The sequence below is a fragment of the Nipponia nippon genome, unplaced genomic scaffold (genome assembly GCF_047370975.1).
Source record: "Nipponia nippon isolate SJK-2023a ecotype South Korea unplaced genomic scaffold, ASM4737097v1 scaffold_1, whole genome shotgun sequence".
Lineage (NCBI taxonomy): Eukaryota > Metazoa > Chordata > Aves > Pelecaniformes > Threskiornithidae > Nipponia > Nipponia nippon.
In genome coordinates this window covers 103,421,458-103,449,019 of record NW_028262290.1, presented here as the reverse complement: position 1 = coordinate 103,449,019, position 27,562 = coordinate 103,421,458, and the positions used below count along the sequence as shown (strand labels likewise).

General features: G+C 42.9%; 1 protein-coding gene across 4 annotated transcripts in view; it reads right to left on the bottom strand.

Moving 5' to 3' along the window:
- Positions 1-27,562, bottom strand: part of KCNG2 (potassium voltage-gated channel modifier subfamily G member 2) — a 61,743-nt gene that overhangs the window by 5,057 nt on the left and 29,124 nt on the right. For all 4 annotated transcript variants that reach the window (XM_087737583.1, XM_087737576.1, XM_087737598.1 and 1 more), the window contains exon 2: positions 20,336-21,159. In XM_087737583.1, coding sequence (XP_087593709.1) covers positions 20,336-21,091 — 756 coding nt within the window. In that variant the 5' untranslated portion in view covers positions 21,092-21,159. The remainder of the gene's footprint in view (positions 1-20,335; positions 21,160-27,562) is intronic.

Genomic DNA, 27,562 nt, shown 5'->3' with positions numbered 1-27,562 from the left:
TAAGGTGTTTAATAGCTAATTTGACACCTAATTCCCCCAGCGCTCTCTATTTGGTGCATAAGGAAAGGAAACTCTCCAGAGTCCTTCTGTGTATGAGTTTTGGTGTGGGAGCAAACAGGAGTGAAAATTGTTCCTCATTAAGGGACTACCAGGGGAGATGGCTTTCGGAAGACTCTATCTGCCCTCCCACCCTCTGACATGTTTATCCTGTGTAGGTTCACAAACCTACAGCTTTGCTATTTATGTCTCCAATCTTCCTGCAGGACTACATCAAAAACGCAAGTGCAGGAGCAGCCTGGCAACCTTCACTCAGCTGAGCACGAGAGGCTCGGCAGTATCGGAAACTCGGGTCACCCAACAGAGAAGAACCAAGCTGGCATCTTTGCCCGTCACTGTAATGAAGAGCTGAAATACACTCCATCCAGAGCTGATAGTGGGCTCTGGCCTTTCTCTGCTCTTCCCACTATCCACCGCTGACAGCTAACATCATTGTGAATCCCAAAATGTTTACTTTCAGTAGAGTGGAGCGATAATGCTCTGCTACACAGAGTTCATTTTAATGGGATGAAACAATCCCCTCTTTTAGCTAATGCGTAATTATTTTCAGCAAAGTGCTAGCCTTTCTCAGTATCGTTATTAGCCTTTTGCAACCTGAACAAGCCAGGCCCTGTTCGAAGGCTGTCCTGAGCATAAGAGGGTCTGAACAGGCTTTTAGAAAACAGACCTGTGTGTCAATTAACCTGCCAGAGGCCTTTTCCCCACTAATCAAATCTCTTCCTGTCCCCTGCACCACGTTTCAATATCATCTAGGTATGGCCTATTATTATCCTCACAGGAAATCAAAAACAGTAACAGCAAAAACGTGTTTCATGCTCTTTGTGCTTTGCTTCTTTCAGCTGCAGCTGCTTTTCATTGCAGTTTTTTTCCCCTTGATTAGAGCATTGTAAAAAAAAAAAAAGGCAATTTTTCTCTTTCTAAAACTTTTAGCTATGTATTCGAGTCCAACCGGATGCTGTAACTCCGCTTCGGGTTTTGAGTTTTTTTCCATTCAAGAAAACAAAACAAAAATGCGCAGAAAGACACACAGAGATGGAAAAAAGCAATCAAGAATTAATCAGACATTGGAATAAAACAAGTCCTAACAGAATACGATAGCATCCTGCCCAAAATAGGTCTGTATCAAATCTGTATGTTCTCAAAAAAGATCAAGCTATACCAACTCATGGCCGTAAACATGTACCTTAACAACTACATACTGCTTTTTACTTTTTGTAAGCAAAATAGCTAGCATTCACACTAACTAACCAGATTTCTTCATCTTATAATCTAACAGATGATACATTTGTATGATTACATTTTCATACCTAGCTTTATGAAACTGGGCCGCAGGAAAGCTTTTTTTTAGTTTTCATAACAATTTGATTTCTTTTTGTCTTTTAGAGGTCTAAACAAAAAATAGCATGAATGGCAATCACAAAGGACACCCCCCACCACATTCCTCTGGTATTAGATGACTAACATGTTTTTTCTTTTCGTGTGCATATAACCATGCCATTAAATAAACAACATCTTAGGCTTTTGATTACAAAAAGCAGTGGTATAATAAAAATATATGGAAACAGTTGTTCTTTACAAGATGTATATGTTTATTTAAGCATGTATATGTGTTTCTTTCAAACAGCAAGCAGATTTTTTTTTTCCTGTGCAGAAATTACTTGAGTATGGGGAAATATCTGCAGTTGCACAGGATATTGGGGCCATATACTAATGTCAACTCAGGGCACAAGAAAAGAAACGGAAGGTCTCAGTGAGTAATTCTATGCAGTCAAATTAAAGTGAGTCTCCTTCAGTAGGATTTATAGAAATTTGCTGTCAAAAAGCCAACCGCAGTATCTTTCTTCTGGAGAAACATTTTCTTTGCCAAAGGTTTCTTTGGCAAAAGGAAAATTACAAAAAGAAACGCCGGTGTCACTGGAGTTCAAATCCAGCTGTACTCATTGATCTGTATGCTGTGTCTAAAAATTGCAGGCATCTTTCAGAAATGTTTTGGTTTGGTTTGGCTTGCAAGGTCCCTTTCACTGGCACTTCCCTGTACTGCGCCTCAGAAAAATTCTCCACTGTGTGTTGTCTGACTTCTTGGCCCTGCCTTTGTCCTGTGGTCTCCTGAGAAGAAATACTGACTCTCCTCTAGATTCTTGCAGGCTTTGATGCCATCTCCCCCCTCTGGCATTAGAAGGTGTCAAAAGCCAGATCACCTCTAACCGCCCCAGTTCTTGTGTTGCTTTGCACACACGTTTTTGTATGGTCAGCAGCTCCACAGGACTTTCAGGGAAGAAGTTTCAATGCTGCCCACTTCCCCCCCGCAGCGAAGATTTCCCTCCCTCTAAAACGTATATGTTAAGAAAAAAATAACCCCAAATATGAGAGGCATTGCATACAAAAATACTTACATGAGCTTTAAAATCATGACATTTCTAAAATGATATATTTGTTCTCTTCCACTTGCCTCTTGTTACTTGAGCCTTTTGGGTCATGTCTTTCAAGTGTTTCTCTGTGCACATCAGATCAAACTCTTTTTAAAAAAAATGTGGAACTTGAAATTCTGACGTAACTGATGTCTCAGCAGCAGAGATCAGCATTAAGAGACCTGCAGACAAAGTCCCTGAGGCTGCTACGCAAGGTCTGCCCACAGCCTGGACACAGTGCTGCAGAGAGCGAGAGAGTCCCCAGCCCAGCAGCTCAGGGTGTTCCCCTCAGATTTGGGCTTGAGGCTGAACTGCCTGTTTCAGTGAATGTCTGCAGAGACATTCAGAGGAGACATTCAGAGGACAGACCCCCCACTTTCAATTATTCAGCAGGCCAACACTTGGAGCTCTTGCCCGGCTCGGGAGAGACCCAGCTCCTGCTCCGAAGCGGGCAGGGTGGAAAGCCGCACCTGGCTCTGTCCCAGCCTGTGGGAGCACCTGGAGCACCGGGGGCTGGGTCACCGCCCTCGCTCATCCCAGCTATCGCTGTGAAATGAAGAAGCCTTCCCTGGAAAAAACTCCAGCAAAACAGCAACATTCCCAGCAACAGCCCCAACAAAACCCAGAGATTTTGCTCACACTGGCACTTTGTGATGAAAAGCAATTTTCTGATGAAAAGTGATTTTCTGATGAAAGCATCCAGCCAATTTTCACAGTAAGGATGAGCGCGTCACTCTTGAGATGTGACCCGCTGTTGGAAGGGCAGCGTCACACCCTGCCCTCGGGCGCAGGCACGCTCCCCTCGCCACTGGCCACCTATGGACTTGGTGATTGTAATTCAGCACATCTGCCATTAAAGCTAGGGTCAGGCTGAACTTGCAGCCAGCCTGCTCTGAGTATTTCTTGTGCTCCTGAGCAAAGATGATTCAGCTACTGCACAGTCTGTCCTCAAAGCTGGCTGGCTGTGAATTCAAAGTAACGGCTTCTGTTTTTAAAGTCGCCAAGGGGCCATGAAAGAGCCCTCTGCTTCTTGCTGTACACACTTTGATCTGCAACTAGAGCTTAGTTCGTGCTTCATCTTCAGGCAAGCTGCTAGAAAAGGCAACCAGAGCCTTGCCTTCAGCGGGGAAGGGTTGTCACTAACGGTTTGCAGTCATATTATGGACACAAGATAGCTCTTGTACAATTGTTCCTCTACAACTTGTCTTTGTTGAAGAGAAAGGGCAATGAGGTGGGCAGGAGCTATACCTACTTTAGACTTATCTCTCTGGATTTCCTTTGATCCCGAGACAGCACAGCCCCAAATCACCACTTTTCAAAACCTCTCAGCCTGTCATTTTTATTCTGCCAGTGAAGCTGCAAATAAACATGGAACACCAACAGGAACAAGGGAGATGAGAAAAGACTATGGCAACTGCTGGAAGGTAACATCAGGGTGTGCTAAAATCCACAGCCAGCGTCTAATCAGCTTCTAAAATTACATGTCATGCTATTCAGTTGCAGTCATGTAGTCAAGGGGTTACTGAGATACAGCTACCTGCACATGCCTTGCATTTCTGTCTCAAAGTGCTCTTCTGACATGCAACTATAAAGTCAAATGGCTATGTTCATGGCAAGCTCAGAAAAGGGCCTGGGAGTCAATGAGGGGGAAGAGAAGACCATGTGTGTGAGGAGTTTACCCGTGCACTGTGGTAGCCTATGACCACCCTTGCAGACTCGACAGGCGGGAGACGTAGATGGCACTCCTGATCCAGGAGGCTGCACAGAGAACCAGCTGTGTTCCCGCCAGTTACGCTGCCCAGTCCACCATCTCAGCCCCAAACTGCTCGACCAAAATTAGATACTGTAGGTAGGACTTGGGTTTCTAAGCCATAAATACTGAGCCTTGAGACCTGTTTAACTGTCACTTTTTTCCCTGCAAATGCCATAGATGTCTTAACAGCTGTACTCTGCATGGATTTGGCATATACATCTGAGTTGTGGAGAAAGACACAGACACGGGGGATTCGATCACCCACCCACCAGGCAAGACTGTTGTTGCGATCCTAAGGCTGTCCTCCGTTTCCCTGCCTCCTTCACTTACTGTTCCTGCCACATGCAGATATATTCTTCAGTCCACTGTCCTGCTTCTTTTTGCCCCAGTAGAGTTGCTGGGAAGAACAGAAAGCAGGCAGGTAGTACTACAGATGCACAAAATGCCCTCTCATTAATATGGTCTTCTCAGCCAGCTTTTCTCACACCTGCATCCACTTTTAGCACACACTTCTCCAAAAACAACAGTATTTGTTAGAGGGAAACAAATGTTATCTGGCTCTACTTTATAGAAAGCAACCAAAACCTAAAATCTGCAAGAAGTAAGAAACATGTAAAGAATAAACCAGACCATAAATACCTATGAAACAGAATGCTATCAACTGGTCTGGTTTTCAGATGCCTATCAGGAACAGCACAGTACCTCACCCAGACAGGCTTGGGGGGGTGTAAAGACATCTAACATCTTAAAACTCCTCAGACTCTGACTGCGGCTGGGAGCAAGTTGAGGGAACAGTATGCGCTCCAGCAGCCATCTGCTACTATCTCCCAGTCGGATCATACCACACACCAGAAGAGAGAGGCTATACTATAACTTAAGGAGGAGCAACGTACCCTGAGTAACATTTTCTTTGAGGATACTTCTTAAGGCTTTGCTGCATTCTCACTGCCTAGTGACCTCCTCATGGGCTAGTATTCCCTTCACTATGTATTTCTTTGGTTTTCTCGTGTTTGTAATCTGCTTCACTACAATGAGTACACACAGCTTCTCACAACCTGTGGTTTTCATCCTTGAAACAAGCCTTGGCATCAATTCCTTCTTGCTTACCAAATACACACATGCAAAACAACCAGTACTTGCATTTGGAGCCTGCTGATAGGTCCCAATATATGTGAAGGATTTGGTTTGTTCAAGAACCACCCAAAGATGATTCAAACTGGAATGAGTTGGGAGAATAACCCAAGGTTATGTGGACGGCTAGTGGAATGGAAAACCAATATTAAAAACAGAAAATTAATTAAATGCATTTGACTTGTTTACCATCATCAAATGAAGGCAGAGAACAGACATGTTTGCTGTCTATAAATAAACCAAGGGGATGAAGAGAAGCACTGTTTAATGGTGTGATCGAATGTTCTCATTCAGGTCTCTCTGGATATGCTGAAAGTACTGCTACCTCCATCTACTACCCGGCTGTTTAAAGTCCCCAGCTCATCCAACTGAATGGGACATATGATCATTCCTTAATCTTCTTCAGTGCAAAGTCAAACAGGATAACTCACTGGTTGGTTGTGCTAGAACAGCTGACTTTGTTCAGGAGTGGCTGGGAGGGCAACACCATCAGCTAAGTAATGGCAATCAGCAGGTGAGGTAGGAGTGGAAAGGAGAGGGACCTCACATGCTCAGTTTGCGCTGAGCTATTTGCAAAGAGAACCCATGACTAATCGAAAGGACAGCATCGGCAGGAGAAGCGATAGCTACACCAGCTTTCAGAATCTGGACTCTTGAAGACACATGAGGTTCCAAAAGAGCCCCCCTGCAAGAACAGGAAAGGCCAGAGACCTTTTAAGATGAAGTTTCTCAGTTTCTGGAAATGGTGGTGTGATGTGGTACCGATGACAACGGGCAACCACACTCACCACAGAGGACCCCTCCAAGTCCTACCTTCCTGTAATGTTCAACTAGCAAAGGAAATTATGTGCTTGATGCTGATGGAGCTGGGCCTCAGGGGGGTCTGAGATCCCTGCCTGGCTTGTCTACAGCTTTCATCTCTGCACGTGTGTAAGACGTAAGTAGGCTCTGAGAATTACAATCTATATGTACAAGAAAAGGTTTACTGCTATTTGTTTGAACAAATACTCTGAGTCAAAACACTGGTTAATTGTATCTGGAGTCTGCTTTGGCAATTTTACAGTATCTTAGTGCCATTTGGAAATTGTCTGAAGACAAACAGCTGCACAAGAAGACCACGAGAACAAGATATTATATTTGAAACACATGAACTCCCACAGCATTTGAGGTAGGATTTCACAGGCCACTCCCCATATGGCTTGCTTGCTAGCAGCTTTGCCCTGAAGCAGACCTGCTCTGTGGGAAACACCCAGTGTCCATGGTGTCCAGGTGTGTCCATGGCTCCCACGCAGCCTGCCGTGCTTGGACCAGGCACGCCCTGCACAGCCTGACCTTGGGGGGCTGCTCAGTGCAGAGGATTTGTTTATCAATCAGAGTCACTGCCTCAGAAAGATGGATCTTCTTAGTGTTTCTGAGTAAAAATTACCCTGGAATTTTCTATTTCCAGGTTTACAGAATGTTTTTCTTGGTTTTGGCCCACTTTTTCACTGAAATTGAAAGTAAAAAGACGCAAGAGAATAATTAAACAGCAGAAGCCTCCTTGCTGACAAGTGTCCCCCTCTCTCCCTGATTTCACATGGACTAGAAATCTGCTTCCTCAGCCTACTCTCTTTTCTAGCTCTGATAGAGGCATCATATCCCCCGAGGCTTGGAAACTACAATGCTTTTTTAAAAAATCCATTCTCTGTAAACCTAAACAAATGCTTGATCCTGAGCTTTTACCTGAAGAAGCCCAGTTACCTTGCAAATTAGCAATTCTCCTGATTTCTGGAGAATAATCCTAGCTTGTGTTTTCTATCCTAGTGCTCTGAAAACAAGACAGACTCAGTTCTTGCTCGAAAAAACTTGAGCAATGGCACTTGGCACTTACAGCACACCTGCTTCTCATAAACATGGCAGGACTGCAAAAATAAAGACGGGGGTTGTCTCCCGTAAGTGGCAGCATAAATCAAAACACCGCAGAACCAGAGCGGGGCTGAGTCCTCGCCAAGGGCACTTACGTGCAGTCTGAACAATTTCCCCAGGGAATGACAACACCTAGACCCAACGCTTTCCTCTGAAAGGACCAGCCGAGGAGAGAGTGGGCTGTGTTACAAAGCAGTGGCCTTCCCAACGCTTTCACACCTACCCAACACCTGGGAAAAGATGATGCTGTGGTGGCACCTGGCTGTGCTCACAGATACATGCAGATATACGGTGTCTAGAACCGTGGTCCTCCTAAACCCAGTGTCCTCTTATCTTCTTCTCCTCAACCTTGTCTCACACTAAAAAAGAATCCCAGTCTTGTTCTCTCTCTAATTGTATTAAAAGGAACAACTGATTCTTAACAGCATTTTAAAGTGTATTTTCCCCTTATTTCCCCCAGTTTTCCCCTTCTTTCACTCCCTGTTTTAGAGACTCTTCTCCTCCTGCCTTCCACTCATTGCTGGTTTTATTTTACTGATCCACATTTAGTTTTACTGGTTCCTGCAACCCTGTAACCTGCTATAAAAGTTGGGGGTGTCTGTTTTTTCTCTTGGAGGAAAGGAGGACAGAGTCAACCTTACTCTTTTCCTCTTACATTTTTTTTTCCAAACCTGTTTTTTTCCCCCTCTCTTTCCCTTTATCCTATTATATGAAAGCAAGTGACGGATTTGCCTGTGTTGCCCGTGGGTAGATTTGCTCTCCTGCTGGTAGTGGCTCAGTCGCAGCTGGCAGCCTGCTACCGCATTGCCCTTGCACTGAAATGCTGTAAGCTCTACTCCTGCACTTGCAAAGTGGATGAATTTTTGCAAGGTGGATGAATTTTTGCAAGGCGGATCTGACCACTGTGAAACCCTGCACTCTCTCATATTCTCTCTTTCTGCTCAAGGCAACAGTAACAGTGTTTTCTGTGACAGCAGTGCAGAATGTAAGAACTGCATGACTTACCTTAAATTAGCCAATATTTCTACTGTGTACAAAGGCAACTAGCTGTGGACTGGGAGAAAACATCCACAGCTTCTGCCCACAGACACTCAGTGCATGGACCTTTCAGGAGGGCGCTGCAATTTCTGTTCTGTCATTGTCTCTACCCAGTCCAGCGCGTGCCAAGTTTCCAACACGGCTCAGGATGTATTGGATGGCTGGGACCTTCACACTATTCCCTTTTTTTCCTATTTGTATCCAGGCTCAGAAAACGAGCTGGAGCAGAGGGAAAGCGCGTGTGTGTGTGTGTGCCTGCATGTGAAGGTGAGGGCAGGAGGGCCCTGCCAGTGAAGGGCCAGCGGGCTGGGCTGGCGTGTATCCTGGTGAACAGCCTGTTCTGGCTGAGGCATCCTGCTCGTGGGTGACCCGCAAGCTCGAGTCTGAACAGCAGCTAACGCTGGGACTAAGCCCCGCCGGTAACATGTCCCACTTGTAGCACCCCCCGCAAAGACAGTCAGCGCTGGATAAGATACCTTGGTCAGGATCCTGCCTTCACAGGGCCAGACTCATGCCATGCCACTCCTCTTCAGAAAGCTTCCAGGCTTCTGAGTTTTTCTGGCTGCCCTTGCCTTTAATCACAATTATGAACTGCCACTGCTCACTTCATCTTACTGATGACTTCAGGTCTGAATGTACATGAGGGCCAAGGAAGCCCCTGACATACAGCATCCTTGCTGGCACCTCCGGCACCGGGGGACGGCGCTCCCGCACGAGCAAGTTGGGGACGGGATGGCAACTGCTCACTGACCTGTAAGGCCAGACGGGGCTCGGGAGTGAATCCCCTGCAGAGCAGAGGATCTCACCAAGTGGCTCATGAAGCACGAGCATGGTTTCATCTGAGCTGAAATGTAATGTTTAGAAGGACCGACAGAATGTATTTAAAAACTGTGTGAGATGTACTCAAGCATCTCTAGACAAACAGTTTCCATTGTTAATTACCCACACTGTAATACACCTTATTTAGAGCATGAGCTTGTCTAGCTGCAGGTTCCAGTTATTGTCCACTGTTGTCCACGGGCATTCTCTTATTCTGCTGTTTACTGCATCAAAACTCTTTTAGTGTCTCACTATTAAGCAGAATTTTCGGACTTTAAATAATTCTTTTAACTTTTTTTTCAACTTATCTGCTTAATGGATACCAATCTGGACACAGTTATCTCAAGGCTCATGCTTTGCCTCTTAACTAGCATGTCAGATGGGAAATCGTGTACAGCCAGTAGTTCACCAGGGTCTCTAAATCCTTTCCGAGTCCCCACTTTCCAAAAGAGTCTCTTGTCCTGGGCTCTCTATGCTCTCTACACCTATGGGTTGCAATCTCTGCTGATGAGTTACCTGCCCACATTCAAATCAGTTCAGCTTACTGTGCCAGATACTTCCAGTCCCTGACTAGTGTGTCATTTTTGCGCTACCTGTACATTTTTTTTGCAATCGTTTCATATTTTCTCCCAAATCACCAGCAAAACACCTAAGTAGCTCTGGGCCGACACCAGAGACACTTGCACGCCTTTCTGCATACACTGTCACTGGATGATGATTTCTTATGTTAGTTTTCTGCTACTTTGAGATCTAACAGAAATGTTTTCAACATTTAATAAGGGAGGTAAGTTTTTGAAAAACACCGTTTTTATTAAGGAATGATGTTGTGTGGCACTAATTCAACTGTCTTACAGAAGTATAAGAACCTACATCAGAAGTTATTTTCTTCAGAAAACTTCATAACCTCATACTAAGTTTGACTAATGAGTGGTGTTCTACATAGACTAGAATTAATTATGCTGTTGTCCTCAAAAATGTTGCTGATTGCACTCAGTACCATGTTTTTCATGGTTTTACTTGGAACTAATACCATGTTTACCTTTAGAAAATCCAACAACCTTACAGTTTTCTCCTGGTCCTTTCTTAAGCCTTTGTTAAAAACCTACTGCAAAAATTTTTTTAACCCTTTCTTTTTTTTTCATTTGTATACCACTCTTCTGTCTTAATTTGTCTTGCATCTAAATGTCTCCATGGACACTGGAAAAAGTCCCCAATTTCAAAAACTTCTATATTTCATCTCAATCACCACATTTTAAGCAATGAAAATGTAAGCATTTATAATGTTAAATGATTTAATGCAATTTTTCTAAGTGCTGTACACATGAATCAGCTCATTACCTCAGCCTAACTATATGAGGTCTAGCCAAATGTAGATCTGGTTGCTTTCTTTCATTCCAAACCTCCAGAATTGATAGCAACATATCCTGGAGCTCTGAGATGAAATTTCCAGATGATATTTTTATTACAAATAAATGAAGGATTTCTCTGTCACAGAACACTAGGACAGTACTCAATAAGCCCATACAGCACAAGCTCTCTTGCAAAAGGCAGTGGAGGAATCCATTGAGTAAAGAAGCTATGCTCTACCTTCAGGATATTACAGAGCAGGCTATACTGAATAGCTGTAGTAATTTTACAAACATGACTGGAGGCCAAGCGACTACTATCATGAGATTGCTTCAGAGACTCACTGGATGATTTACCTGGAAGTTAGGAGAATAAACCCACTGGTAGGTATAGATAGTTATGGGGGTGGAACCAGAGAAATATTAAAAGAAATTAAATATGGGGCATATTTTGCTGGGTCAGCCACATTGCACCAGACATAAACCAGTTAACGTGACAAAGTTACCAATGCTTTTATGGAAGAGTCTTAGCTGATTAATTATTTATCACTAATGTTATATTGCAGCATATTTATACAATATTTAAAAGAAGAACTGAGCCTGCTATTTATTCATGAGAAGATATCCTGTAGACTGAAAGAGTTCATTAGCACAGCACAAAGTTATTAACACATCAACAGGAATTTTATCTTATCCAACTCTTGCCTCATCCCCAAGCTAACAGTGCAAAGAAATACCTTCTCCATTTTTTGACTTCGAAGCCTAAAACACTGCATAGATTCTCAGGTGGTTCCCAAAGTCTATATTGTAACCTACTATTATCAAAATCTTCTTTGGGAAAAGCAACTCAGGAAAAGATGCTGCAGTGAGACCCAAAGTTGGTAAGAGCCATGGCATGAAGAGCTCAGGCAGCAACTTTGCTGAGATAGGGAATTTTGAGCAGAGGGTCTGCAGGCTCACAGTGGGACTCTGCAAACCTGTTCTACAGTGCCATGTCCCCACCCCCAAATCTAAAGGCAACTCTTAGTGAAAGAAAATACAACATTCCTCCTAATCCTCCTGATACAACAGAGAAAGTTTTTCTCACTGGGACCATGTTTCCTTTATCTTCTCTTGAAGGAGCTGCCATGACAGAACAACTAGATATGTCTGCTAAAGTTTAAATAGCTTCAATCAAGCAGGAAGGCTGGATTTCTTTTTTCCAGGGGAGGGAGGACTGCAGAAAGTAATTTTTTTTTCTTTTCCAAAGACAAGCAAGCAAGCCAAGAAGAAGAAATGGTGAGAGGTCTCCAAAAGTAGTCATGACTAAATACAACTAGTTGTTATCCAGTGCTCTGTCCACACAACCAGTATCAAGAATAACCAATCATTCCTTCAAACTTTTGCTATTCATTAGCAGCTTAAGGTAGCCTTGCAAAGGGGAAGGGCTATCTCTGAAAAGAGTTGGCAAAGCTGGTGTGTGGTGTGCTCTTTGACCAGGGGGTTTCCAGGCAGCTGGAGTCCTGGGCAGTGGCGGGCAGAGCAGGCGCAGTGGGCAGTGCGTTGTGCAACAGCGACGCCGAGGACTCACAGCACCAAATGTGTTTCCCTGGTGTGTGAATACAACCATCCCGAACTTGGTAAAATAAACTGATACCGAGATATGCTCTAACACTAACAGCTGGATTTGGACAACCAGTGAAGGAAAGATTTAGATTCAGATCCACAAAGGAAAGATTAATACTTGTATTTCTTTTACATTAAGGACTGTATCATTCAGATGGTTCACAGACAAGCACAGTTCCCAGTAAAATGATCAAAGGACGTTTTGCCATTAGTCTTATATTTGCAAATTCCATGGGAGTCAGATGAAAGATGCACACCACAAAAAAACCACACAACTCAACATTTAAGGTTTAGATTGAGCAGTGCAGAGGTTCTCGACTCCTTGATTTTAAAGCTGTGTGTGTGACCCACAGAAGCAACATCACTTTTATCTTTCAAACCTCATCACTTTCAACTGCTTTCAGACAAACCTGAGCTGCCTAAAAGGCAACATGCACAGCAAATTTCTCTGACCATCAGATAGAAGCTGGGAGACTACACTATGATGACTCAGACTTGCACTGCAGAACTTTGCAGTTACTCTTCAATTTTGGACTGTAAGGATATCATACAGTAATTGCATCTTGCATTAACTAAGTTGGTCTCACTTATGAAAAGAAAAAGATTTCCTTGCTTAGAAAGCTAGCTCACAGCCTGAGGCATGAGGAATGTGCCTATGTACATGAACAGCAGGGTAGATGTAATTTTTATTTCTGTTATGATGATGGTCGTAGATGTTGTATTTAAGACATTCTGTCTCCAAAGCATAGCAGCCTTCCAGTACCTGAAGGGGGCCTACAAGAAAGCTGGAGAAGGACTTTTTACAAGGGAACATAGTGATGGGACAAGGGGTAATGGCTTTAAACTGAAGGAGGGCAGATTTTGATTAGATATAAGGAAGAAATTCTTCACTATGAGGGTGGTGAAACATTGGAACAGGTTGCCCAGAGAAGTTGTGGATGCCCCATCCCTGGAAGTGTTCAAGGCCAGGTTGGATGGGGCTTTGAGCAACCTGGTCTAGTGGAAGGTGTCTCTGCCCATGGCAGGGGGTTGGAACCAGATGATCTTTAAGGTCTCTTCCAACCCAAACCATTCTGTGGTTCTATGATTCACAATCTAAGTGCAGGACTACATAGAACAGGTGATGAAACTACATGAGGCAGATTGAGCACATAAACAACAAAGCAAACTTTTGCTTATTGCTGATGACTAAAGCTGTGGGTAAAGGATGCTCTCAAAGCTTGTAATTTGGACTGTGTGTTACCATTTTAATTTAAGTACCATGTGAGCAGAAAAGCTACTTTAAGCTTATGAAAGAAAAAAATAACACCTTACATGTAGCTAAAATACAGCTCTGCCATGCTGTGAGTCCTACATCCCTTAAGCAAGGGCATGTGAACGGGAAAGTGAACATGAATCTCATGTGTCTACAGGAACTTCCGTGTGCACAATGTTGTAGAAAAGGCAAATGACAATTGTTACTGAGTCATTTGGCCTTGCCCTGGCCTCCAGCCAGCTGTGGCCTGAACTGACAGGAGCAAATACAAAATGCAAACTAGCCCTGTAGGGGATGAGTACATCAGTAGATCAGTTCAGATGCCATAACTGGTGATACTGTTACAGCTCACCGTTTTTGCATTTAAACAGCAGAGCTGAGAGAATGGTATAACGAATTCTCAGATGATCCCCAGGGAAATTAGATAGTCCAATTCCCCAAGATTCTTTTTATAAAAAGTCACCCTTGGTGCCTATATACTATAAATAGTTATCTGTAATACCAGCACGGAGATTTTTTTTAAATACATGTTTTATGTTGACTGTGTTGTAATTTCTAGAACAGTTTATTCCACAAAGAAAGGAAAAACACAAGCTGAAATTTTATTAAGACTTTCATTCATTAAAAAAAATCTATGCATCACATAAACATGTGGCTTTAAGTTAAAATCAAGAAGGTCTCAGTATCACATGCAGAAAAACAGCTGAACAGTCACAAAAGACAGAAAGTGCTAAAAACGAGCTCTCCAGTAATGAAAAGCTTCATTCCAGAGTCTCAAGCAGAGTGCCATCTTAGGATAGAAAGCACCAACAATAACAACTGTTTTACTCCTTTACATTACTTTTCACTGAAATGAGTAAATGATTTAATGTAAAAACGACAGTTTTCCCCACCTAGAAGTACCTCAAACTGCGAGAGTTTTGAGACAAGATGATATCATTCATTCAACAAAATGTTAGGCATTTGTGACACTCTGAGGCCCTGAATACTGCCATTTCTTCCTATTTAGCTACCTATATAGATTACAAACCTAAACAAATCAGTAGTTATAACCACAGAATCACAGAATGGTTGAGGTTGGATGGGACCTCTGGAGGTCATCTGGTCCAGCCCCCTCCACCCGCTCAAACAGGGCCACCAAGTTGCCCAGGACCGTCACCAGACAGCTTCTGAATATCTCCAAGGATGGAGACGCCATGACTCCCCTGGGCAACCTGTGCCAGTGCTCGGTCACCCTCAGAGCAAAAAAGTGTTTCCTGATGTTCAGAAGGAACCTCCTGTGTTTGTGCCCATTGCCTCTGCTCCTGTCACTGGGCACCACTGAAAAGAGCCTGGCTCTCTCCTCTTTGCACGCTCCCTTCAGATATTTATGCACACAGATGAGATCCCCCTGGGGCCTTCTCTTCTCCAGGCTAAACAGTCCCAGCTCTCTCAGACTTTCCTCATATGTGAGATGCTCCAGTTCCTTCATCTTCATGGCCCTTCATTGGACTTTCTCCAGCATGCCCATATCTGTCTTGTACTGGGGAGCCCAGAACTGGACACAGGACTCCAGGTGTGGCCTCACCAGTGCTGAGCAGAGGGGAAGGATCACCTCCCTCGACCTGCTGGCAATATGTTGCCTAATGCAGCCCAGGATACAGGTAGCCTTCTTTGCTGCAAGGGCACATCGCTGGCGCAGGGTAAACTTGGTGTCTATCAGGACCCCCAGATCCTTTTCTGCCAAGTTGCTTTCCAGCTGGGTGGCCTCCAGCATACACTGGTGCATGGCGTTGTTCCTCGTCAGGTGCAGGACTTTGCATTTCTCCTTGCTGAACTTCCTGAGGTTCCTGTCAGGCCATTTCTCCAGCCTGTCAAGGTTGTTCAGGATGGCAGCATGACTCTCTGGCCTGTCAGTCACTCATCCAAAGTTTGTGTCGTCAGCAAACTTGCTGAGGGTACACTCTGCTCCATCTTCCAGATCCCTAATAAAGATGTTGAACAGGACTGGACCGAGTATGGACCCCTGGGGTACACCACTAGGTACAGGCCTCCACCTAGACTTTTTGTCACTGATCACTAACCTCTAGGCCTGGATGTTCAGCCAGTTTTCAACTGCCCTCACGGCTCAACCAGCCCCTACATCAACAGCTTCTCTATGAAAAGCTGTTGAGAATCATTATACAAGACTCTCTTAACCTTGTCTGAAATTACTTTTGTGTGTACCTTTGCAAAATGAAATCTTTAGTCACAAGATTGTTTAAAATGCACATTCACAATTTATCTATTCCCCATCCTCACCAATATGAAAGTTGAAGCACAGTGTGTAAATTAAGCTTAGAAGTTTAAATAGTTTCAGGCTTCTTTATGAGCTACTATTAACTTCATTATTTATGAGTATCTCTCCTTGTTGTAATGTTCTTCAGCTGAAGGTTATTGAACTGTAACTTCCTATCACAGCATCTTTAATTAGACTGGCTTTTCCCAATACATTAGAAAGTACGGTGAAGAAGGAAGTACTCTCTAATCTTCTTCTGTTTTACACTGTGGTACTAGAAATGATTGAGCTCATTGGGACTCAGGTCTATAAATGCTTTTGTGAATCAGGACAAAATGCTTGATGTTAGTCTCTAAGTTCACCACCTTTCTTCTGTGATGAGGAAGACTAACAAAAGAAAGAAGCTTTCTTCTTCAGATAGAAATGGTCAACATTTCTGTTTTCACCAAGAAAAACATGAAGAGTCTAGTGTGATGACCATCTGGCTTTCAGTTGAATCTCAGTGTCTTTTGGTTGTTCAGTTCTTACTGTGTTGTTAAAGCTTTTGCTGTAATGTATCCCCAACTGGTTTAAGAGTCCTGTGATGTATTAGCGGCTTTCCTTGAGTCACTCGATACCTCCCATTTGCTTAGAGAGTTGAGAAGCCCACTTAAAGGTATCATATGCCTAAAATGCCTTAAGGATACTCTATGCCTCTGGCTATTTTTATGTCTTGGAGATCATTTTTGTGGTGGTCTTGAAAGAACTCAGTGCCTCAGGGCTCCTGCTATGATTTTGTCTCAGCAGTATTTTGCCTTAAGAGGGGACTTTTCACCATTAAATCTAGATCTTACATAGAAATCTCCCATTCTGAAAAGTCTGAAATTAAAAATTGATTATTGCTTTGCTACTTTACATGGAAGAACCTGACTGTCTTCACAGGTTTCATTATACACTTGAAGTGTCCCTTTCCTGAAATTTCCAGAAGCAGCTATTATGCGCATTACTAGATTGGTGGTTTTTATTTAATTTAATCAGTAAATAAAAGCTAAATGAGAAGAAAAATCGACAAGAAAAAATGTATGTCCTAGTTTGGTAAGTAAAAAGCAGTTTAGGATCTGATTCTGTTAGCTTTATTCATAATAGTGCAGCATCTGAAATATGTGATACTACTTCCAAAAAAGAGTAACACTTGAGATGAACCAGGGTGACCATTAGTAAGAACAAGACAGCTACGGTACATGCGAACAGCATCCTTCCCACTCTTGCTAAACCACTAGGGATTGCCACTGTCATCTAGAACATCTAGAGCAGTTAATAAAGTTAACAAAACGTATGATTGATTCTTCTTCTGTATTTTAAAAGAGAGAGGCAGGCACCTAAAATAATTTCCTCACCCATTTGGTAATTACTTCTAACTTTTAAGGTCCCACGCTTTTATCTGGGTTGAGGTCGCTTACACCTCTGCAGGACATCACTGGGTGTAACAGCTGGTCCATTCAGATGACATTAAAGGACTGGGGGATGAAAAATTGCTTTCCAGCATGGCTTTTTTTCATGATTGGTTTCTCTCTTTCCCTGAAGCAGTAACAGGACAGATAGGTGGCACATAAAGTTTTTGTTTTCTGGAAAACGCCAGCTCAAGGAAAAGACCACTGCTTGTTAGCCAGAGTATCTACATTAGCCAGAGTATCTACGACAGAGCCCTAACAACAGTAATGCCAGCCAGATAACCTGGAAAATGTACACACCGAGTACAGTGCGTCCTTGAAATAATATTTACTGTTTATTTGTTCCTTAGCCAGGAGGGATGCACGTACATTTTCCGCTTGTTAGGAGGCTGCAAAACCAGACCAAAGAGCTATCCCTGGGCAGAAATTTTAAACTAGGTACTAGGGATACAGCTCAGGATTATTAACATGACTTTGAATTCACATAAGCTCACTTCTTTCCACACCCGTTATTTGATGAGCTGCATTGGCTTGCTAAGCCATGTACAGGTGACAGGCAAGGAGTTTGCAACCTAGGTCTCTGATATAAGCAATTCCATGTGGGCAGATGCCTGACTCCTTGCCCAGCCTTACTGAGGCTGAAAAGATCTGCATGGGTATTTACATCCATTTGTGCAGGACCAAAATCAGAGTGTTGACCCGCATTGATTCAGTAGCAGGCGAGGAACACTGGGGATGAACTAAGCTATGTAAGAAGTGATCCTTCACCTGTCCCCTGTGCTAGAGAACCACCTTTGTCTCAAACAAAATAACCATTTCCACTCTGTCCGCAGACCTGCCCTGTGCAAAGGGCAGAACAAAGCCTATTTGCAGGAGCTCTGTGCTTTTAGAATTTAAGATCATTTATTCTGATCTCCTCTGTATTGCAAGCATTTCACCTTTGTAACTTGAACTGAAATCAGTAATTTACTTCTGATTGAAGTAGAGTGTGTTTAGCTGAAGGCTACCTTCCAGACGGGCATTGAGCTTTGAACTAAAAACATAAAAAAATAAAATATCCATTAATTCTCTTCCTAGTCTGCCCCAGTAATTAATCACCGGGGTATTAAATATTGGCACCTAGTTTCCCATATGAATTTATCAGGATTCAGCTTTTAACGATGCAACCTTTCCCTGCTTAATTTAAAGGTCTTTTAGATGATACAGTTCTCCTCCCCCCATAAAAACCACTTATTTGCTTAATCCACTCACCTTCCTTTCGATATCTAAATAAACTGAAATGTTCAAGTTTCTTATTGCATGGCATTTTCTACAGGTGGCTAGCATTTATAGGTTTTTTCACCCTCTCCAGTTTTTCAAAACACCATTTAAAAACATGAACGTGAGAACTGACTGCAGTTTTCTAGAGTCAGTCTCACCAATGCCGCATACAGGCACAAAATCATCTTCCAGCTTCTAATCACTACTCCCCAGCTTAGATATTCAAGGATCACATTAACCCTTCTGACTTTGTGCTGCAACAGGAACTTACATTCAGTTGCTTGTACCCTAAATCCTATTGAGAGTCTCGTTTTGGGAATCAGACTCTGCTTTTGCAAGGTCAAGTCTGCATTCATCTTTATTGTACAATTTTGCATTTGACTATGAAAATGTGCTCCTTTTAATGGCCCCAGCTTACCAAGAAATCCAGGCTGCTCTGTCCTCATTTATTACCCTGCTCCACCCGACGAACATTATTAGCCTATTATTATGAGTCCCTAATTTATGTTCAGATCATTAGTAAAAATATAAGGTGCCTAAACTCCGATAATTCTGAAGGCAATTGTTCCTCTCTCACTTAAACCCAGGAATATCTAAACACTAAATATATCTCAGTTTTCAAGAGTAAAATATCCCTTGTGCTTAAAATTCCAGCATACTGGAGCACTGTTGGTTAATTACAGTAAAAGGCATGTGTTTTGGAAATGAACTTTTTTTTAATTATTAGGACATTATAGTTTTAACTAGTACCCAGTACTGCTATCCTCAAATTTTAGATCATAAAAAGCCTTTAAAACAAAGATCTTACAATAAATCAAAGATCAAACAACATACCAAAGGTTTTGTCTGTTTTCTTGGCTGCTACTGAATGAGTCTGATTCCAAATCAAACAACTTAGCTGGTATCTAACCTGAGCACACCTCGCAAGCAAAGGGTGGGTTTAACTGCACGTGAGGTACTCAGTCAAATGCAGGGGTCTCTCTGGAGTTGCTGGACCCATTTTCCATCAGCATACTTTTTATTTGCAATGCTACAAAACAGTAAATGCCTCCTGTCAGGTAATGACCACCCTGTTTTCCGCTAGTGGCAGTGAGTGATGAGCCATTCAGCACCTGGGTGATGGCCCACAAGAAGGGTTCTGCTTTCAGCAGAGCTTAGCCTTCATCTGAGAGGCAGAACTTGACGGGGTGAAGTACTGTCTTAGTAGCTGAAGTTCACAATCACATTTAATGATAAGCCCAAACATTTAGTGTCAAGCTTGGATTTGAGTAAAACTAAAAAGTCCATGAACTCTTCGAAAAGTCCCCACCTGCCAAAGCCCTTACATTGCATTTCAGCACATATTTAATGAAAATGTGAATGTCCTCCTCTGTTGTTCTTCAGATGAGCTCTCGTTGGCCTACATACAGCTAATCCTAGGAAACCAAACTGCTTGCACAAATAAGGGACTAAACCCTTAGGAAATTCGTTGAACTAAAGAATAAACAAAATATCCATAAGACTTTATTTTCAAGGGCATGAAGCAGCCACAGATTACACTTGAGAATACTAAGCATGTCTGAAAATTGGGACATTTGCTTTGTTTCTGCTATTAAATTGCTGCCTCAGCTTCCCTGCCCTTTACCTCACCTATAGCATCAAAATATTTTAGATGTGGTTTTTACAGTAGGGTATCAAGGGTTCATTCAAAGTGGTATGTTAAAGTACCTTTAAGAAAAACTGATCTGTTAGCTCTTAACTTAACTTCAAAACATTAAGCATCAAGCAAGGCTGATTTTTATACCCACAAGAGCGAGTTTGTCATCTGGTTAGAGATGTCAGAAAACAAATCTGTTGGGTAAAGCTGTCTGCTGGTGCGAACTGGCAAAGCTGTGCTGGCAAGGCAGAGTTTGGCCCAATCCTCCCTCAATATTAAGTGACATAATGCTTTTCTGTGCTCTACCCCGGCCAGCCCTCCACATCATAAATACTGAATGCAATACCTGCATGATTGCTGCAGTGACTTTGCCCGTCACCTTCCCTGAGGAGCCAACAATGCAAAACACGCTTTACTCAGAAAAACTGCACTCACCCGATCTTCTTCTTCTCTGACATCTGGCATGGTGCTGATGCAGAGGCTGACTGCAGTGATGGCAACAAAAGAGATTGAAATACAAGCAAAGATCTTTCCTGGGATCCCTGAGTGGGGGTTCTCCACCATATCCCTGAGCTTTTGCATGCACAAACTCAATCGGCTATTGTCCTGGAAGGCACATTGCGTAGTTTCACTAAATACCATCTCCCCTTCATACAGCCTGGCCTCAGCTGCCTCCTCCTCTTTCTGTCGCAATCTTTTTTTACAGCACCACTCCAGGTGGTCCTCTTCTATCCCCCAGTACACAAGCTCCTCCTGAAAAGAAAGAGCGCACATCTCCCTGAGAAGCCTCAGCTTCCCAGCTGTCAGGAAAGTCATGATTGTCCTGAAGGCACTAGGATTACGGTCAAAAAAAAATTCATTGCAGCTAACATCATAATCATCGCAGATGTTCATGATCTCATCATAATTGTTGCAAGACTTTAGCTTCCCAAGCCTGGTCAAGGGGCAGTTCTCCAAGGTGGTCCATGGAACTTTGTATTTAATACCACCTACGTTGATGATCACAAACCTGGTCCGGTCATCCAGGCGGGCTAAGCAGCACAAGTCTTCCCCAGGGTGCAGAAGTTTGGCCTTTTTGTAGAAGAATCCTTTCTTGGTTTGCACTTCACACAGGTTTTCCAAGTTATTAAAGGAGTAGGAGCTGAACTCAGGATCTGCATTCCCAGTGAGCAATGCCATTTCGTGATACATTTGTTGAGTCCATAGGGAGGTTAAGGCTACTCAAACAAACGCATCTGGAGCTTGACTGGAGAGTCAATCTGTAAAACAGAATTACAATAAAATTAGAGTGTTGCTAGATGAAAAACAGTCCTATCCTCTCAATTCCAAGAAACTTTTCTCCATGGCATTATTTTTTCCCTTATTATTTTAGGACTATCATTATTTGATAGTCGCTTGGGGAAAGAACTTAAACTGCAATAAGGTCAGAGGCCATGTTGATTCTTCTAGAGGGTTTAGTCAGTGAATGAATGGAAACAAAACCAGTATATTATCATTTTCAGAAATTTCTTTTCTAGAAGTTCAACCTATATCCTGGACATCAATGGACACTGGAAGGGAAAATGGGTCTTTTGGATAAATGGCAATTTACATTTTAGCAACTTAATAAAGTAACTTAGTTGCAAATGGTTTTTTGATTATTTTGGCCCAAGTACATAACGTTTCTATCACAAAATGCCTATAGTGCGAGGATAGAATGGATACCTACGGTACAGTCAGAAATGTGATTGCAGCAATGCTGGTAACTCCCAATTTAAATTCACCAAGCTTAGGTACCAATAGCAACGAATATGTGGGAGCTGAGAATCCAGCCTGCAGCCAGCACCCAAGCAGGTTTGGGTGCTTGAGCACAAAGTGTGTGCTACCACGATTCACTTGCCACTGGTACCCCAACTAACTGGATTAAGCTATATTGGGCATATCTACCTGAACAGCCCCACTTCTAAAAGGTGGAAAAGCATTTGTTCTCATGCTGGGGTGCCTGCTGTCCAGGCGAGTGACATCTCCTGCAGGGAGGTGTACATCCCGGGTCTGAGCGGAGACCAGAGCTCGCCTGGGACCCTGGGCTGCTGGAGGCTCTGCTGCAGTTTTGACTGCATGAGGTGGACAGGGTGCCCAGCAGCCTGGCAGCAGCTCTGAAACAGAAGACCAAACCTAAGAACAAAGCAGAGCTGGAAGCAACCCACTTGCTGCTCTTACTTCTGGATAATGCAGAACCCAACTGGTCACATTTAGCAGGAATTATGCACATTATGAGTAATTCCAGGATTTAATTTGTGCCTTCTGCTTACCCCACCTTTACCACACCACCATCCATAGATCTCCTGAACACATTTTTTCACCTGCCACATCGCTTCCTGACTTTCTCTAGAGCTCTCCACTCAGGTTCACCAAAGCTGTCTGCCCAAAGCAGTACTAGGACGTCTTGAAATGCTACTATGTAATCACATTAGTCAATCACCCAAAACTTCCTGAATTGCTCAAATATGAAGTAGGAAACAAGAAATCGGTGTAGGACCGTTGGGATGCCACACAAAAGACCTGTACTGAGAGTGCATGCAGTGATAGGGAACAATCTTAAGCAGGGGATATAGAAACCTTACAAGTCGATAAAAGACAGGAGAAAAAGCTGAGTTGTGAAGGATAGTCTGATGTTATTGATGACAGGATTGTAACCATGAGGTAGTAACTCCATAACATACAAGCCACATTCTCCAATTCCCTTTGGATCTCATGCCTCAGCCTGGAGAGAACACTGAACAAGTGGGTGCCAGGAAAAACTGGAGAGCACACCCATTCAGACACATTCCCAGAGCAGCATCTTCCTTTATCCATAATCAACTCACTAACTCTTAACTCATTAGACTGAGTCAAAACAATCTCCAACAGAAAGTGCTGAATACTTGCTACTCACAGCCCTGAGTCACTCTCTAATTATTCTTACCAACCACACTCAAACAACCAAATCACAGCAATAGCAGTGGTACTCCTGCTTCTACATTTCTGTGAGGATCCAGCCACTGAATTTTAGAAAGGCATTTACATTGGATATTCGTAAAAAGTCAGAGAAAGGCTGGTTTACATACAAAAAATCTGAAGTCACCTAAAGATACTTTTCGGCACTGTGAAAATTTCAGAACTAACGATGCCCAAATCTCTCCAATTTTGCTTTGGGCAAAAAAATTGTTTAAACATCTGTTTATACAGGGCAACATGAACAACAGAGAAAAGCTCCTTCGTCTGGCTAAGGGCCAGTAAAGGGTAAGAGGCAGCAACACGCGTTCTGAGAAATGGGTGCTTTTACAGCACAAGCTTGAGTGCAGCTGGGATTGCAAATACCATTACTGTCAGAACGAGAGCGCACTGTCAGCACGGCATACGCTTTAAGGATTTAGTCTTTTGTTGCTTTTTGTTGGTAAGATAAAATATTCACTGCCACTACTCAGGGCACTGTGCTTTTGTTTTCATGCCTCACTTGCTACACAAGTCAACATACAAAAAGTAGTTTACATTGTTTTGACATCAAGGCCAATATTTGCTTTTCTCCTCTCCCCCCGTGTAGCAGGTTGTTGCATAAAGGGCCCAGATACATTTCACTGAATTATTTTGAATCTGATCTTACATACGCTTCTTCCTTCTTCCAAGAAACAGCTAACTCAATGTGAAAATCTGTAAGCATGTTGTTTATTACAAAATCTCTGAATTACAGAGGGTTAGTCTTTTATTTTGTGGATATAAAATGATGCTGATTAAATGTAAAGCAAGCTAGGAAGCAGCTATTCATTTTTTTTGTATGATCAGTGGATAAATAGAAAGTGATAACAGAAGTAGTTACAGATAGTATTGCCTGTGGTTTAACAGGTTGATTCTGGACAGTACTGGTAGCATCAGATGATGGAGTTTAGTTACAAAAGTGAATTTTCTGACCTCACATTTCAAGATCCCAGAATCCATACTAGTATGCATTATTAGTTGGCAGCATTTGTTTTGGAAATCTCAGCTAAAAAGATAAGCATGTGAAGAGAGTTGTATGTATTATTCTCCTTGGCACCTCTGTGAAGTGGTTGCCTTAGACCAGGGCTCAGATGTCAGTGGAACAGCATGGAAAAGCTTGCTGAGCCACTTTAACTGTCCTACAGAAAAACAGAATACATCGCTGTGGGCTCCCAATTTGGCATCTAGCCTGAGAAGTAAAATAAGCCTGGAAGGTCTGTTTCTGATCTTATGTGCATGGAATGTATCATGACCCTCACTGAATAGTAAAGGGTGTTTCAAAATTATGTGGGTCTTAAAATACTCTTTGCATGCCAAGGTTATCTAATGTAGGCACATGCCTACAGTAAAGCATCCCACTGAAGATTAGCTTTAAAAGCCAATACTTCCAGAAATGATACTACATTATCATCCAGTTGGTATTTCTACCATTTAATCTGACACATGGGTGCAAGAAAGACTATTAAAGCACAGTCTGTAATAAGCTGCCCATTGCAGGGACACAGGACAGAATTTGACTCTGTATTTGTTGTTCATCATTTTAAAATGCTGTGGGAGAAATGCTGTATAAATGTTTCAGTTTGACGATCATTCACAGGGTGGGTCATACATATTGTGGATTCTTTTCTTTTTTAAGTAGAGTCAAACAATTTTTATTCACTAAGAAGTACTTTCTTTGGCCATCTACGTATGCATATGTGTGTGTCTACACACGCACACACACGTACACACACAAGTTCAGCCAAATGCTGTCAACAGCAGACAGTTAAGATCTTTAAAATACAGGTACTTCTCATCAAAGATTTTAAAGATTAAAAAATGTCAGAAGCATACAACTGCTTCATATTCTCCTTTTTGTTGAATTATTTTGTCAATGGAGAGGGGGATATTTCCCTACTTACTGCCTTTTCACCTGGCCTGCTCCCATCACCATTCTTCACACAAACTTTCTTCATCATCCCGTTTTATCGGTATTACATCTAAGTCATACATGGTTTTGCATGTGGCTCCACTGGTGTCAAGTTGCCTTGAATAAGAATGAAAAATGGAGCAAAAGCATCCCTGCCAACAGGCTGGCCAGCCTGGTGAGGAGAGCTTTAAACTAGAGATGATGGGGAAGAAGCGGTGGAGCAAAGGGTGCAGGGTGACATGGGCAGGAGAGACCTCGTGATCAGTAGAGGGCTGAAGGGTGACCACATCAAGTGTACGCACATAAATGAGGGAGGGTGTGCCTACAGGAACGTGTCATGGGCAGAGCGCTCATACCTTTTCTGGGAAATCACCATGACTAAGTGCCTCTGAAGTGCCTGTACACTAATGCATGCAGCCAGGGGGGCAAACAGGAAGAATTCAGATGTCTGTGTGCAGTTGCACCTAAGAAACTGGTACTATGAGGGTGGTCAAACGCTGGAACGGGATGCCAAGAGAGGTCATGGAGTCTCCATCCTTGGGGATATTCAAAACCCATCTGGACACAGTCCTGAGTAACTTGCTCTAGCTGATGCCGCTTTGAGCAGTAGGGGTTAAACTAGATGAATTTCCGAGGTCTCTTCCTACCTCCACTACTCCATGATTTTGTGAAGTCTCTTTTTAACTGCTGCTGTAAGTTACAAAGTACTGAGGGCTTACACTTGTACTACAGTAGCAAGAGGAAGCCATGAGGCTTTTTAGTAATTAATGTTTTAAGATTTTCTTTGTGAAATGAAACACACTTTGACAGAGAACAGGTTATTGTGTCATAATTTAAAGCCACAGACATGAAACATAGATTAGGGTGACCACAAGACGTTTTCTCTCAAGTCCAACGAGAGTTGAGTCATTCTGCAGTGCTCAGCCATTTCCAGTCAGAGGTGTGCTGAAACCTGACATTGCCTAGGACCAAAGCAATTCCCACTTCTTACTGTGACATGATTTATAATTTACAACGCACTCAATTATTTTAATAGTAAAGCTTACACATGCAATTGACCATACATTTGGTGGTATTACAGCTAACACTGTGGATGAAGAGGTTTAGGAGATCCAGGTTACTCTTGTACTTATTACATTTTGGTAGAACCTGGACTCCCAGTTATGAGTCCCTGCCAGGCACTGTGGAAACATGAAGAGAGGAGAGCACCTGCCCATGAAGCTTACAAACTACAGAACAGATGGGGTGCAACCAATACATAGATTTTAAAAAAATAAAAAAGGAAAATGAGACTGGGAGGATATGGAAACAATAAAACAGACATAGCTTAGCAAGAAGGGGGAATTAGCTTCACCTGATTCGGGGGAATTAGCTTCTGAGTTTGCCCACACTGCACATGAATATGGCTCCCTACATACTCATTATCATAGAATCATTTAGGTTGGAAAAGACCTTCAAGAGCATCAAGTCCAAACGTTAACCCAGCACTGCCAAGTCCACCACTAAACCATGTCCCTAAGCACCACATCTGCATGTCTTTTAAATACCTCCAGGGATGGGGAATCCACCACTTCCCTGGGCAGCCTGTTCCAGCGCCTGACCACCCTTTCAATGAAGAAATTTTTCCTAATATCCAGTCTAAACCTCCTCTGGTACAACTTGAGGCCGTTTCCTCTTGTCCTATTGCTTGTTACTTGGGAGAAGAGACCAACCCCCACCTCACTACAACCTCTTTCCAGGTAGTTAGAGAGAGCAATAAGGTCTCCCCTCAGCCTCCTCTTCTCCAGGCTAAACAACCCCAGTTCCCTCAGCCGCTTCTCCTAAGACTTGTGCTCTAGACCCTTCACCAGCTTCCTTGCCCTTCTCTGGACACGCTCCAGCACCCCAATGTCCTTCTTGTAGTGAGGGGGCCAAAACTGAACACAGTACTCGAGGTGCGGCCTCACCAGTGCTGAGTACCGGGGGACAATCACTTCCCTGGTCCTGCTGGCCACACAAAAAAGCAGGCTGCACTAGTCCAGTTAGGGCACCACAGTATCCAACCCTACTGCTTCTTGCCCTCAAGTTAACACATTTGGACCTGACATGAGCATCTTTGCACAGCCTGACACTTTTCCATGCAGTCAGAGCACTCATAACTTTAAAGACTGCATTACGCTACCTCTGGCAACCATGTCATGTCTATATTCAGATTCTCTTGCTAAGGGAACCAAGCAACACGTGTCCAAGTAGAACCAAAGTACACACCAAGACATATGCAGTGAGGTTGACAGGGGACTCCAACTTGAACACAAAACTGGGAAGAGGTCAACCACAGCTATATAGATTCAAGACTTTCTACCTCAGCACTCCAATCTATGTTAAAGCATCATTATACAAAGATATGGACAGTGTTTCTCTCACACTTTGCTTCAAATTTTTGTTTCAAGTTTTCTAAGCATATTTGTACCCCACCAAGCACAACAGGGGTCTGAACTCTGCCTGTTGCTTTGCCACTTTTATGTCATGAAAGTGTTGTTTCTTAAGGAATGAAAGTGAGACTAAGTAAAACTGGTTAAACCAGAAGCATCAAAGCATTCTTCTGCAAGCTTTCTGAAGTAAAGGAATCGGTGCTGAAAGCAATTTTGAAAAGAGTCTAGGTTTTAAAAATCATGAACACATGTAAATACAACTTGTTTGCTATGTATGTAGCCAGCTTCACTCTCAAAATGTTCAAGAAAAAAAAAGCGCCAAATGAAAATTAGAACAGAGTAAAACTG